This window comes from Trachurus japonicus, chromosome 23 (genome assembly GCF_045865225.1).
Source record: "Trachurus japonicus isolate A0001 chromosome 23, Traja_1.0".
Classification (NCBI taxonomy): Eukaryota; Metazoa; Chordata; class Actinopteri; order Carangiformes; family Carangidae; genus Trachurus; species Trachurus japonicus.
In genome coordinates this window covers 9206144-9218404 of record NC_140929.1, presented here as the reverse complement: position 1 = coordinate 9218404, position 12261 = coordinate 9206144, and the positions used below count along the sequence as shown (strand labels likewise).

Below are 12261 nucleotides of genomic sequence, written 5' to 3'. Positions count from 1 at the left end.
CGAGCCTGTCCACTGCATGATGACATTTGGCGCTGCGCTGTCTCTCTTCTCTCTCCTTGTCTCTTCTTCTCTTTTTTTTTCGTTTCTGCCCCCCTCCCCTCGTCTCTCTGGCCCGGGCCCCATCCTGCCTGCTGGGCCGGCCGGCGCATGGCCTTTGAACCCAGGTCTGTGGTGCATTTCTGTCTCCACCTGTAGGGGGAATGGTCAGCTCCGTTTTTGTTTTCTACTTCCTGTCTGTCGGTCAGTTTAGCGGTCAACCAGTTTGGTTGTTCTGCTTTTTTTTTGTTTCCTGGTGATGGGTGCAACCGTTTGGCTTCGTCTCTCTCTCCTTCTTTTTATCCTCCACCTGCCTCCGTCCCTCGCTTCGCTCTACATTTCAGCCCCTCTGTCCAGCTTGTCCCCCTGACAACTTGAATGAGATTTTAAAAACCAGAGCACTGCTAAGAGCCGTAACAGTGTTTTAGCTGTCTGCTGAGCCCAGTGTGGGAGCTGACGATGCTGAGGGCTGTTGTCCAATCACGACAACCGGAGGAAAGGAGTTCAGACTTTTTAAACATTTTTTAATCAAAGAGGAGAGGTGATGTAGCACAGTCTAACTTTGACTCAAACTGGTTCATCCAGCAGGCTACTAGAATGTATTTCAACTTTTTGATTCTTTATATATCAGATTATTTTTTTGAAAGTACTAAAAAAACAACAACTTGTGAATTTCTTTGACAAATAACTTTAAACTTGACCTGTGACACAGGAAGAAGTAGGTGATTTTTTTCAGCACGTGTGTGTATATGTTCCAAGTTATTTTAAGTAACAACATGGAGTTTTTTCTGGCCATAAACCTGATTTTATTTTGGGGGAAGAACAACTTGTATGTAAAAGGTTTTTTAGCATGTGGCTTGTGAGACGCATGGTGGCCATTTTGGATTTGCTGAGCAGGGGGGCCGGTGGAGAGGCGGGGTGTGAGGGCTCTCTCGATAAGTGATGTCATCTCATTGCAGGGCAATGCCGGACGCTCATGTCTATTACTGTGGAATGCAAAGAATGTAGCCAGCCCTAAACACGGACCTTGTCACACATGCAAAACAATGCAAAAAGGACTACAAAGGACTACAAACATGGATGCCACTCCACAGTGTTTAAGGTTGACTACAAAAAAAAAAATTAACACCATTCATCCACATGATGCTTGACACAGTAAACATTGGACCAACACACACACACACACATACACACTAACAGGACTGCATCTTGACAGACGACGGTCTGCTCTGAATGTACTTTGTTTGAAAGCAGCCTCAACTTTCTGCAACTACAGCAGGATCTGTTTTATGCAGCCAGATGGGAGGTTACAGGGCATCTAACGGTTAACAGACAATGGGCTCGCTAAAAAGGCACCACTGGGCATGTGTCAGTGTTGGAAATGGGCAATGGGTTCGAGGACGTCTGGCTGGCTCTTTTTGGTCTTTTCTTTTTATTTTCTTTCTTTGAAGTCAGAAAATAATACAGAGATATATGCACAAGCGTGTGACATGTGATTGGACTAGCTGTAACACGCTTAAGCTGCAACAGGTGTGTCCTATTGACTCCTGATGTGTGTCATGACGGATGATGAACCTATGTGAACAAAAAAAACTGCATCTGATGTTTAAAAAAAAAAAAAAAAAAAGAAGTATTCTATTCGTATTGCCCGACATTTTAATGTTTAATATGAGAGTATTATATTACCATGATGATTATGATTATTCTTGTGCAATTCTTGTCTACTGTTGTCTTAATGTTACATTATTTTTCTATGACATGCTGAGATGAAAACCTTGGGCTTTGAGAATGATGGCCATCCTTTAAAAAAAAATATCTCAAACTAGATGATGATCATACTTACACACAGAGAGAGTGTGAATGTTGCAGGTGGCTCGCTAACTCTTGTCAGGTCAACCCTCCATCATTTCTCATGGGGCTCTACTCTTATCTAGCAGATGTACTATTTTAAACGCAGTATTACTGTATTATTTGGATGAGACATTATCCAATTATAAAATGTACATAGATATTTTGCCAACTCATTGTTCATACATGTAATGTAAAAGAGAAAAGAATAAAGGATTTGCAGTACGTGGCACTGGAAACAAGGTACCAAAATAAAAGTTGGACATTTAAAAGAAATAAAAGATAAATAACAAGTGGTAGAGTGTAGAGATTGTATTTTGAGTGAAAACTGAAATGGGTTATTTGGTGACATCACTGCTGACCAACTAATGTACATAGGCTTGGGCTTCCAGCACACTGATTTTTGTAATTTTGGCCATTATTTATATCCTTGTAAAGCACATGGAATAAAATATGACTTGTACAACCATTATTTATCCTTGAATTAAAGCTGTCATAAGTTATTTTCTTTTTCTCAGCCACTACATCACACTACAGTTATTTAGGGAATCTAAGCAACCTTGAATGGATCATTAGTTTGTAATAACTTGTCTTGTTTTTGTACTTTTCTCCGTCATGTTGTACTTGCTTAAGTAATTGCAGGAGTCTGGGAACATGTCAACTTCAAAGAAAGGAAGGCAGTCAACTGCAACAATAATTATCTGAGCTAATTATTTTGTCAATTTATTATCATTATATTATTATAAAACATTTCCCACTCAGTCTGACAACAGAAAATGTCCTCAATATGTCTGATGACTGTTTTCTAATGGTCAAATTGTATCTAGCTTAGTCTGCCAGATAGTTTGAACTAGTATTATGTTTTTAGTTACTGTCGCTGTCTTTAACAATTGTGTTGAACTAACGTATAGATAACTCTACAAAAACTACGAAGCTAAAAGTAATGATGTCAAACTAACCGTGTATGTAAAGTTGTAGTGAGTGTCACACACCTGGCTGCGACGGCAGTGACTCCAGAGCTCGCCCTTCATTCACTGACAGACCGACCCATCTCCTTGGACATCACCTTAACATCAAGACAGAGACAAGAAGGTAGTTAAAGAATCTAACATTGAAGAATAAACACTCGGCTTCATCCTGGTTAATAAATCTGCAGGGCGTTGAGCTCAGCTTCTTCCCCTCTCACTCTCCTTCCCTTGAAGTTGTTTCTTCGCTCTCATCAGACCCCTGGGTGCGATTCACACCCTCAGGTTGTGAGAGTTATTGAGGTCACAGGGCAATCACGTCAAAGTCATTAGTGACACACAAATGGAAGTGAAAATTGTTGTGAAACCACTGGAGAGAAGCTGTGGAGATGATGGGAATCAGAAGTTGTGAGGACTGAAAGGACAATTCCAGGCAAATTCAACCTGGGGCTCTAGTTTCCTAATATTTTAGGTCTAAAAGAATGAATCTGAAGATTTTCTTTTTAATGTCACCTGTTATGCAGTAGTTCTGTCTGTCCTGAATTTGTAAGTGAGGCTCCCACCTCCACTCTGGTTAGGTGACATCATTTCAACCTGTTAACTCTTCTCCTATGTTCTCAGGCCATAAATGATGATACTGCTACCGTTTCTCATTTTCCCAGATGAGTTTTCTAAAGTAAAATGACAGTCATTTAAATAATAATACAGCAATCTACACAATGTAAAATCAAACGACTTATAACTGACCACAAGTAGTCGATCAGACCAGAGGGGAAACCTGTTCAGGACTAACACAGGAAGTCCGACTTGGACGCTACAGCCCAGAGCTCAGAGCGCATCGACCCAGACGGAGCGAGGTCTCCACCGGGTCAGCAGTTCGCTGCCTTCCCATTTGGTCAATCACCGACCTCCCTCTGGCGTTCACACAAAATCCACTGACACTTTTTTTCCCGCACTCATCGTAAGTAATGACAAACCGGGCTGTGGTCTCGCTAGTTTCCATGGTGACCAAATCAAATCCCTGCACAGTTTGACCCCATCAGCCTCTATATGATGTTTGTAGGGAGAGAAAAAAACACAAACATACATTGACACGGCCACGGTAAAGAGAGCAAATACACAACCGCCCGTTTATTGACTGAAGGGATTTTACTAGTGTGTCTGGATATCCACAAACCTCTGCCAACGGGACGCATAAATTAAAGTAACTAAAGCGACAACAACAACACTGTGAGTTCACTTCTCAGCTGGTTGAGCATGTTTCAGTTCTCCAGGCGCTTTAGTTCAGATGCAGCGTTGAGCTTTGTGCTTGATTCCTAACCGATTCTGAACCTCAAAAAAATAAAAGACTGTTATTTATTTCTTATCATTTGACATTACATCTCTTTCTCAAACATGACTGAAAGGTGCAGCACAAGTTTTCGCTCACACGAATGTACGGATGAAATATTGAAGGGGTTTAAACTTTAGATGAGAGCTCACATATGAACATTTAATCAGTCATTAACAAACATGAGCCAAGTGAATAGAAGTGTTTGTGCAATGGAAAAACTATCAAACAAAGCTTAGAGGCGATGTAGGGTTTGATGAAGCAAACATGAGGAGGAGGCTGGCAGCGTTTTAGGAGCTGGAGCCCCTCTGGCTGCTCCCACCACATGGCCCGCCCGGGTTTGACTGACAGAACCTCTAGCCAGGAAGTAAACACAACCGTGTTCGCTGTTTCAGTTTTAAAAGGATCTACAGCAGCAATGTATCAGGTCAACAGGGGTTGCTACAGTAATTTTATATCATATGAAGTTGTCAGAACTGTATTTATGATGTAAACTTAAGAGGCAGAGTAGAGTTGTGATCTGAAGCGGTTCTGTGTGAGTCATGTTTCTGTTTAGGAAAAATCTGATCAGATACACATTTACTGTAAAACCCAGAGGTATTCAGTTCAACACAACTTTAAAACGACAGGAAAACAGAAAAATCAAATTCCTGAGGAGCTGAAACCATCAAATGTAATCAACGTACAGATTTATCAACTAAACCTTGCAGCTCTAAACTTTACTTTTATGAAGACCACACACTGTAGCTGGATTTTCTAATTCAACAAGACCGAGAAACAGGCCTGATCAAGTCACTTAAATTCAACATGATCCCCCTGTTAATCTGTATCTTTACACCAATATTTATAAATTTACCAATCTAACAGTTTAGCATAAGGACCTTCACTAATTGGAGCTTGTAAAAAACATGGTAGAAAAGCAGCAACGACTTATTATTTCATTGTGTCAGATAAATATTTAATCAACATTTCATTTCTTGGCTGCTGCTCTGCTTTCTCTGTCAACAAAAGGTTAATTATCTAAATATCTGAGTTTCTAAGTTATTTACAACTGACAGTTTTACCAGCTAAACTTAATTAGACCAATGGACTCAGAGCTGTTTGATAAAATTGTTAGGCCGACATTAAATCAACATCCATGATGATGTCAGTGTAAGTAAAGTAGAAGATGCTCCAGGTTCAGACAGGTTAGTCTCTAATGTTACTGCAGGATTTACAACCCTGGCAGTGCTTTTTACACGCCGTCTTTCACCAAGCCTTATAAAAATGTATTAAAAAAAAATCTAATGTGTGGCAGTAAGGATGAGCGCCTGTGGTTGAGTGTCTATTAAACTACAGTGGAGTGACATTTACACTGAGCATTGGAAAGGCTGAACAAGCATTTGTCATGAGCCATAAACCACTGAATGAAAAGGCTCTGAATCCGTTTGCAGGTCGGACAGTTACAATCTGCAGCCGACGGAAACGAAACCACCACTGTTTTCACTGATGGGAGGAGAAAAGGCTGCGGTGGCGACAGAAAATTTTATTGTTTGGAAAGAGCCGAGCGCTGCAGGAGAGCGAGAGTGGGAGGTAATTCAAGACATTATTTGTAGGAGATTAGACCACAAGTGAGGAGTGGTCCGGTGGCTGCTGTATTTAGGCTTCCCAAAGCTCCAACAGCCCGGTTTTTATTTCTAGCGCTGGCAGAGGTGGAGGCGCAAGGACTTAACAAAGCACAGAGAGGGGGAGAGAATAATGTTGGACAACAAGAATACACAAGAGGGGCCACTGCAGATTTTACTGCAACATGAAAAAGAAAATAAACTGATAATGGCCAGATGATAGTTTGTTAACAGACACTAATTAGATTTGTAGTGGAAGACAGTGAAGAGAACATGCTTTTTGTTTCACCGTCTGTGTCTGTGATGGCGGGAGCAGGAGGGAGGTGAGGGCCGCAACTTCCAGATGGCGTGGACTGCCCACGGCTACCGGCTAAATGAGACGACGATGTGGGGAAAAGGGAAAAAAAAAATGCTCATGTAACAGTAATAATGATATCTGGCACTCGTTCAATAGGGGCAGTGACAACCAGAGAGCAGCGAGCTCGTGATCTCATTTGGGTCTGTGATCACATTTAGATTCAGATGCACTGTTTATCCTGTGTACACAGCTAAATCCACAATTAAACGCTCTAATACACATCCCCGGCCAAGAAATGTGGAGGGGGGCACTGAAAAACAGATTTACATAAAGACAATTTGCTGCGTTTGGTAAATATCTGGCTGAGCAAAAACATGTTTTTATTTTGCACCTGGCAGATGTTGTGCAACAGCAACTTATATATTATATTATATTACCATAATAATGCTGTGAAAGAGTCCAACGTGGAAAACAGACTGGAAAGTGGGTGATAGAGGAATAAACTGCACTGCCTCTGCAAAAGACTGGAACAAAAAGGTAAAGTACACTCCCACCCACCCACACACATACACACACACCCTGCTGGTCTTGGCTCACAATGTGCAACCTGATAAAGCTGGACACAGAGAGGTGAGTTGGCCAAAATATAAAGACTCTCTCTCCCTCTCTCTCTGTTATGGACACAAGCACTTGAGCAAACACATTCACAGTTAACTGGCTGATTTTTATCTCTGTCAGGTATAAAAAAGGAAAAGCGCTCGGACAAAACAATCCTGCACTTTCCTCTAAACTAAAAGGAAACACACTCTTAGATTGTTACTGCCTGTTTCGAGGGCTGTGGGAAATACAACAAAGACAGAAACGACACCTCAAAATAGCTTCATCACCTGAAGCATCTCTGTGTAATAGAGCACTCGCACTTCAACAGCTACTCGTCACCAACTCTTGCAACAAATTGCACCATCATGGCGTTATTACGTTAAGCACCTGAAAACGGCTGATGATTTTCACTGACACAAATCAACCAGATTCAGACACAGAGAGGAATACAGATTATAGTTTTTTCTTGTATAATTAGGCCTTATCCACACGAAAACCGAGCTTCACCATAAAATGATCTATGTCTTGTTCGTTTAGAAAGAAATCTCCGTAAACACGGTATCGTTTCAAGAAATATCTCCACTGAAACCGACTCAAAACGCTGTCGTTCGTACTCCAGGCCTGTGTGGAGTAACGCTGCCACACATTAACACCAAAAACAGAGAAGACAGAAATTTCCCCCACTCTATTCACACTCCAAACATTATAAGTCGATTAAATGTTGACTGGGAGTCGTGTCAGTGCAAATGTGACGATCAATGATGATTTAGGAAACCTGACAGTAGTCGGCTGCTGTTGTTGTTGTTACGTTACGTCAAAGACTGTAACATCCAACGTGTGGCTCAGGTTACAGGTTAGAGCGGTGGGGGGGTATGACATCATCATTTCCCAAAAGATCCACGCTGGGGTGGCGTTTTCAGGTTTTCCCACTCTGTGACCTGTTTTCATGCCCTGAAAAACGCTGTTTCCATCTGCATGATACACCGAAACGATAAAAAACTTATGTGGATTCATTAAAGCCGTTTCCGTCTGGACGGGCTCAAAGTTTATCTAGTGAAATAAATATCGACACAATCGTTAAAAGATACTGAATCTACTTATGGGGGTTTGTGTTTATTTGAATTTGCATAGATACTGTATACATTGACAGCCAACAACCTTGGATTGAATGACGGTTTACGTAACAACCAGCACAAAGAGAATCAGTCCAAATAGAGTCGAGTCTGAGGTCGGTGACGGTGGAAACTGCTGATCAGCTAAGATGTGCGTCAAGTTTGTACATATTCACTGAATTTGGGCGTTAGTACAGAAAGCCGGCATCAAATAGCATTGAAAGCTGTGTTTGTTTGTTTGCTTGGTTTGTGCTCGGGGAGCTGAGCGGGCAGAGGATAATGATGCTGGTTAAAGTGCTACGGCAGAATGAGATCTGACAGAGCTGCGAAAGGCCTCAGAGGACGTCTTTTACATAATGACAATTTGCTACATTTTGTGCGTCTGAATGCAGAGAGGAGATGGTTTTTCATGTGAGGTAGGTGGTGTTAAAAAGCATGTGGGGGAGCTGCGTGTTGATTTTACCCCGGAGAACACAAAAAAAATACAACTGGCATGACGGCGATAAGAGCTGACTGGCTCTGGCTGGCCGGCACATCTGAGCTGAGCTTGACGTCTGCTCCCAGAGCAGCTAAAGCTGGGGCGACGCGACGCTGCAGGCTCATGGCAAGTCGTCTTCCAGCAGTCAACGGAGATGACATGAAGCCGAGCCGCCGCACAAAAAGCTGCTTATGTCACCTTTGCAAACAGTACACAAGAATCAGCAACGCAGAGAGAGATCACAAACTCATCTTTTACACACCGGAGAATTAAGAAAACCAGGATACAAGTCTTAATACTGAGGGAAGAAGAGTAAAACTTAAGCCACATTAGAATAGATGTTTGAATATATAAATATTTTAAAACCACTCATCTTTGAAGTCTCAATTAAAAAGCAAAACTGCAGCAGACTTTACACTTTACTTAACACACATCTTCCTATATAACTGCTCCCTTTTTATCCTTTTTGGGAAATACATGGTGAGCACTTTCTTTCTCCTGTGTTTGCATGTTGAGTGTTGAGCTGGAGCCAAAGTCTGAACCAACCAACGCCTTTCAAACTAATCAATCATCGTATTCTCTTCAACTGTGCACAAGCAGAAACAATTGTGGTTTTATGGGAAGTTTCATGCTCCGTCCTTATTACAGTAAAGGTGGGTGTGGTGGTTTTCAGTGTGAGAACGAAACTCAATCTAAACCTACAGATTATACAAACCTGATAAACACAAACAAGACATGACATGTTGGTTGATAGAGAACGGTACAACAACTTTATGCCAGAGGCCAGGTTTTAAAAACTTTCTCAACAAAATGATGAACTATTCCTTTACAGCAAAAAGGTCCCAACATCAGTGGCAGCTATTGATTCAGACTGAATGGGCATAGACGGTTGTTTCAGAACAGAGTCATCCAACCATCTTCACTCTCTATGACATCACCCACTTTCCACTCATATCAATCCTCCCAAGTCTGAGTTTTTTGTCTTTTTGCTACAGATGAATGAACAAATGTTAAAAAAAAAAAAAAAAAAAAAAAGCACATGAAAGATAAGCGGATAAAGTGCAGACACAGACACAGCAGCTTCCTGAGGCTACGCAGGCTACAAGCCCACACAGCTCATCGGCCAGCTGCAGTCGCTCTGCTCCAGATCTGTCTGCCTTCATTTGAGCTCAGGAGCAGCAGCACTAATTGTTTGGGACAACCAACGTTTAAAGCTAAATGGTGCAAGAGCTCTGGCACAAGTTGATACAATAATGGCTTGTAAAAAAAAAAAAAAGAGAAAGAAACATGTTTAAAATGCTCCAATCTAGGGATGTCATGATTATAAATTACTGTCAGAGAAATAATCACGGTAGTACGATTATCACGATTATTATGCATTAATTAATTTCACAACACTATAAATGTGTAAAATCAAATACAGCCAAAATATAATTACATTACTAATTATTTTCCACTAAATATTTAAGAATCTATTAATATAGGACCAATTATTAACCCCCCAGGGGAAATGTTTGAAATATTCAAGTCATTAATTGTCATCTATCTACACCAAATGTTTAAGTGTATTTTTATTGTTCTTTTAATTACAAATGACACGCTAACGTTTAAATGATGTTAGGTAAATGGACCAGTATCTATGCATTTACCTTTTACTTTGATGCAACATCTACCAATATGGGTCTGATATAACCTTGTTTTATGGAAAGTGACAGTATTTGAATCTTTATGGTTAATTAATTGTGGCGTTTAATACTGTGATTAATTGTGAAAACAAGTAATTTTCTTTAAATTTAGCTTGTTTTTGAGTCTTTATGTTTAGACAAAGACTTGTAGAGCTGGTTGTGTACACACATCATTTAAATTTGGTGTTACGTGTGAGATTGGTTTGTAAAATGGTTATGTTTGTTACCTTAAAAATAAGGCACTAAGAAAGTATTGTTGTGGTGTCAGTGCTAAAACTCAGGTACTGCATCAGTATTAATATTAATATGTGTGAAATACACAAATGCCTTCCACTTTCTGACATGGGCTGATATACAGTATGTTATAAAATACATACAGTACTGTAAAGAATCTCTAAACACAACTCAGCAGCACCATAAACAGCTTGCACTGTATGCAGTGTAGTGAGGTGCACAGAGACTCTGTAGGCCAGCAACAATATGACATAAAACTCAAGAAGCCTGGAGTGTAAATCTGCCCTGAACAAAACAACCTCAGACAGCAGCGCCCCTAAAGCTCCATAAACAAGACTCTGGTCTGCAACAACACCCACAGACACGACGAGCAGCTCCACCGAGAGAGACCGGGAAGTTTCACCTTCCAGAAGTCAAGTAAAGAGATTTCAGTATGAACTACAATGTGTGTCGCTGCTGCATTCATCAGAAACAATGCTGAAAGCTGCCACTGTGCCCACAGTGAGTGGAGTCGCTCCAATGACAGTCTCTTATGGCTGCATGAGCAGAAGATTGGCTCCACCGACTCTGGCCTTCTGAATAAGATGAATTAAATGTCCCACGACCATATGAGATTGACTCCAGACTGAAAAACCCAACATTTATACAGGCAAAGACCAATTTAAAAAAGCGTTTTCAAAATGGAAATGTTGGCCTTCTGAAAAGTATTGGGGCTATCTGACTTGAACTACTGCAAATTGACTTTTCCATGATGTTCAAATTTATTGAGATGTTCCTGTACACAGTGTAAGACGTATTACTATGAAAGATTTTATATTGAGAGGATATTTGTGGAAAAGGCTTTCTTTCAATAATAACACTAGTATGTTCGGTCTGTAACAGATGTTTGAAGACAATGGGGACGTAGGAAAGACAACAACAACTTCCAGCTCAAGGTTAGGCTTCATTTGGATTTCATAGACTTAATTTATTTTACTTAATCGTGCATGGAGAGCATTTTGTTCATATGTTGTATTTCGAGTGAGTCCTAATTCAACCCAACTCTAGCTCACACTTCAATTTCTCCTAATAATGACTTCAGAGACTCAGGAATAAGATGTTTTTATCCGTCCCACTCAGAGCTCTTTATATAACTATGACGAAGAGCTTAAAAAACTAGGATTTTATATTAAAATGCAGTTTTGTTCGGCTTTTCCCTAAGACGACACACATGCTGTAAAACATTAGGAAAAGCATCATGGGACCTTATAATCTGATCAGTACACAATATGCATATTCCAGTCATAATGCTGGTAAGATAAAACTGACTGTCGCTCCACTGAGCCTTAAGAGGCTTTTAAAAAACTGCTGCTGAACTTTTGGTGGCCTGCACTTTTGATGTTTTCGATGAATCTTGTTCATAGGTGCAAAACTAGCTTCAAGCATAAAGCTTTGTCTGAATTAGTCTTAAGTGTGTGCGTGTGTGTGTTTGGTGTTGATCCGTGGGGAGCTGTATGAAAGTTTGGAAGTTTGGATGATTTCAGACTCATAATTCTTCAGCATATCTGAGCTGAAGTACATTTGGTGGCATATTGTGGCTGGGTGAGTGACAGTCAAGTGTGTGATTAAAGAGGCAGCAGCGATACAATGGGGACAAATGAGTTGTCAAGCGAGACAGTTTGATTGTCTGCTTCAAAAACATGTCACTATGTGATTACAGGGTGGTCAACTGGCTGGAGAGACTGTTTTGGGAGGCAGAAGTTCCTGCAAATGTCTCTCCACTGCTGCTTTCATAGCACAACACCTCATCCAACATTCACAGCCAACAACAGGTTTTAATGGGACTGAACAAACAAGTGAATTAATTTACACCGACACGAAAGAAGATTTTATTTGTATTATTTTATAGTCTCAATATATTTTGTAAAAACGCTTCAGTGCACAACAGTTGTTTTGTTTTTCTCCGGTCTGTATTGCCAGGTTTTTGCTTGTAATCCTGCAGTAGGTATTTTATGATCAAAATAAAACTTCATCTGTCATGAGACGCTCCTGGTCTCATATCAATAAATCTGCAAAATAGTTTCTAGATTCA

The 12261-nt window shown here is 40.5% G+C and overlaps 1 protein-coding gene across 4 annotated transcripts in view; it reads left to right on the top strand.

The window, feature by feature from the left end:
• The window catches only part of anks1b (ankyrin repeat and sterile alpha motif domain containing 1B), a 223172-nt gene extending 220804 nt beyond the window's left edge, over positions 1 to 2368 (top strand). For 3 of the 4 annotated variants that reach the window (XM_085769577.1, XM_085769576.1, XM_085769578.1), the window contains one exon: positions 996 to 2368. In XM_085769577.1, coding sequence (XP_085625703.1) covers positions 996 to 1044 — 49 coding nt within the window. In that variant the 3' untranslated portion in view covers positions 1045 to 2368. The remainder of the gene's footprint in view (positions 1 to 995) is intronic. The other variant, XM_085769579.1, reaches the window with a different exon arrangement.
• The last annotated feature ends 9893 nt before the right edge of the window (positions 2369 to 12261 follow it).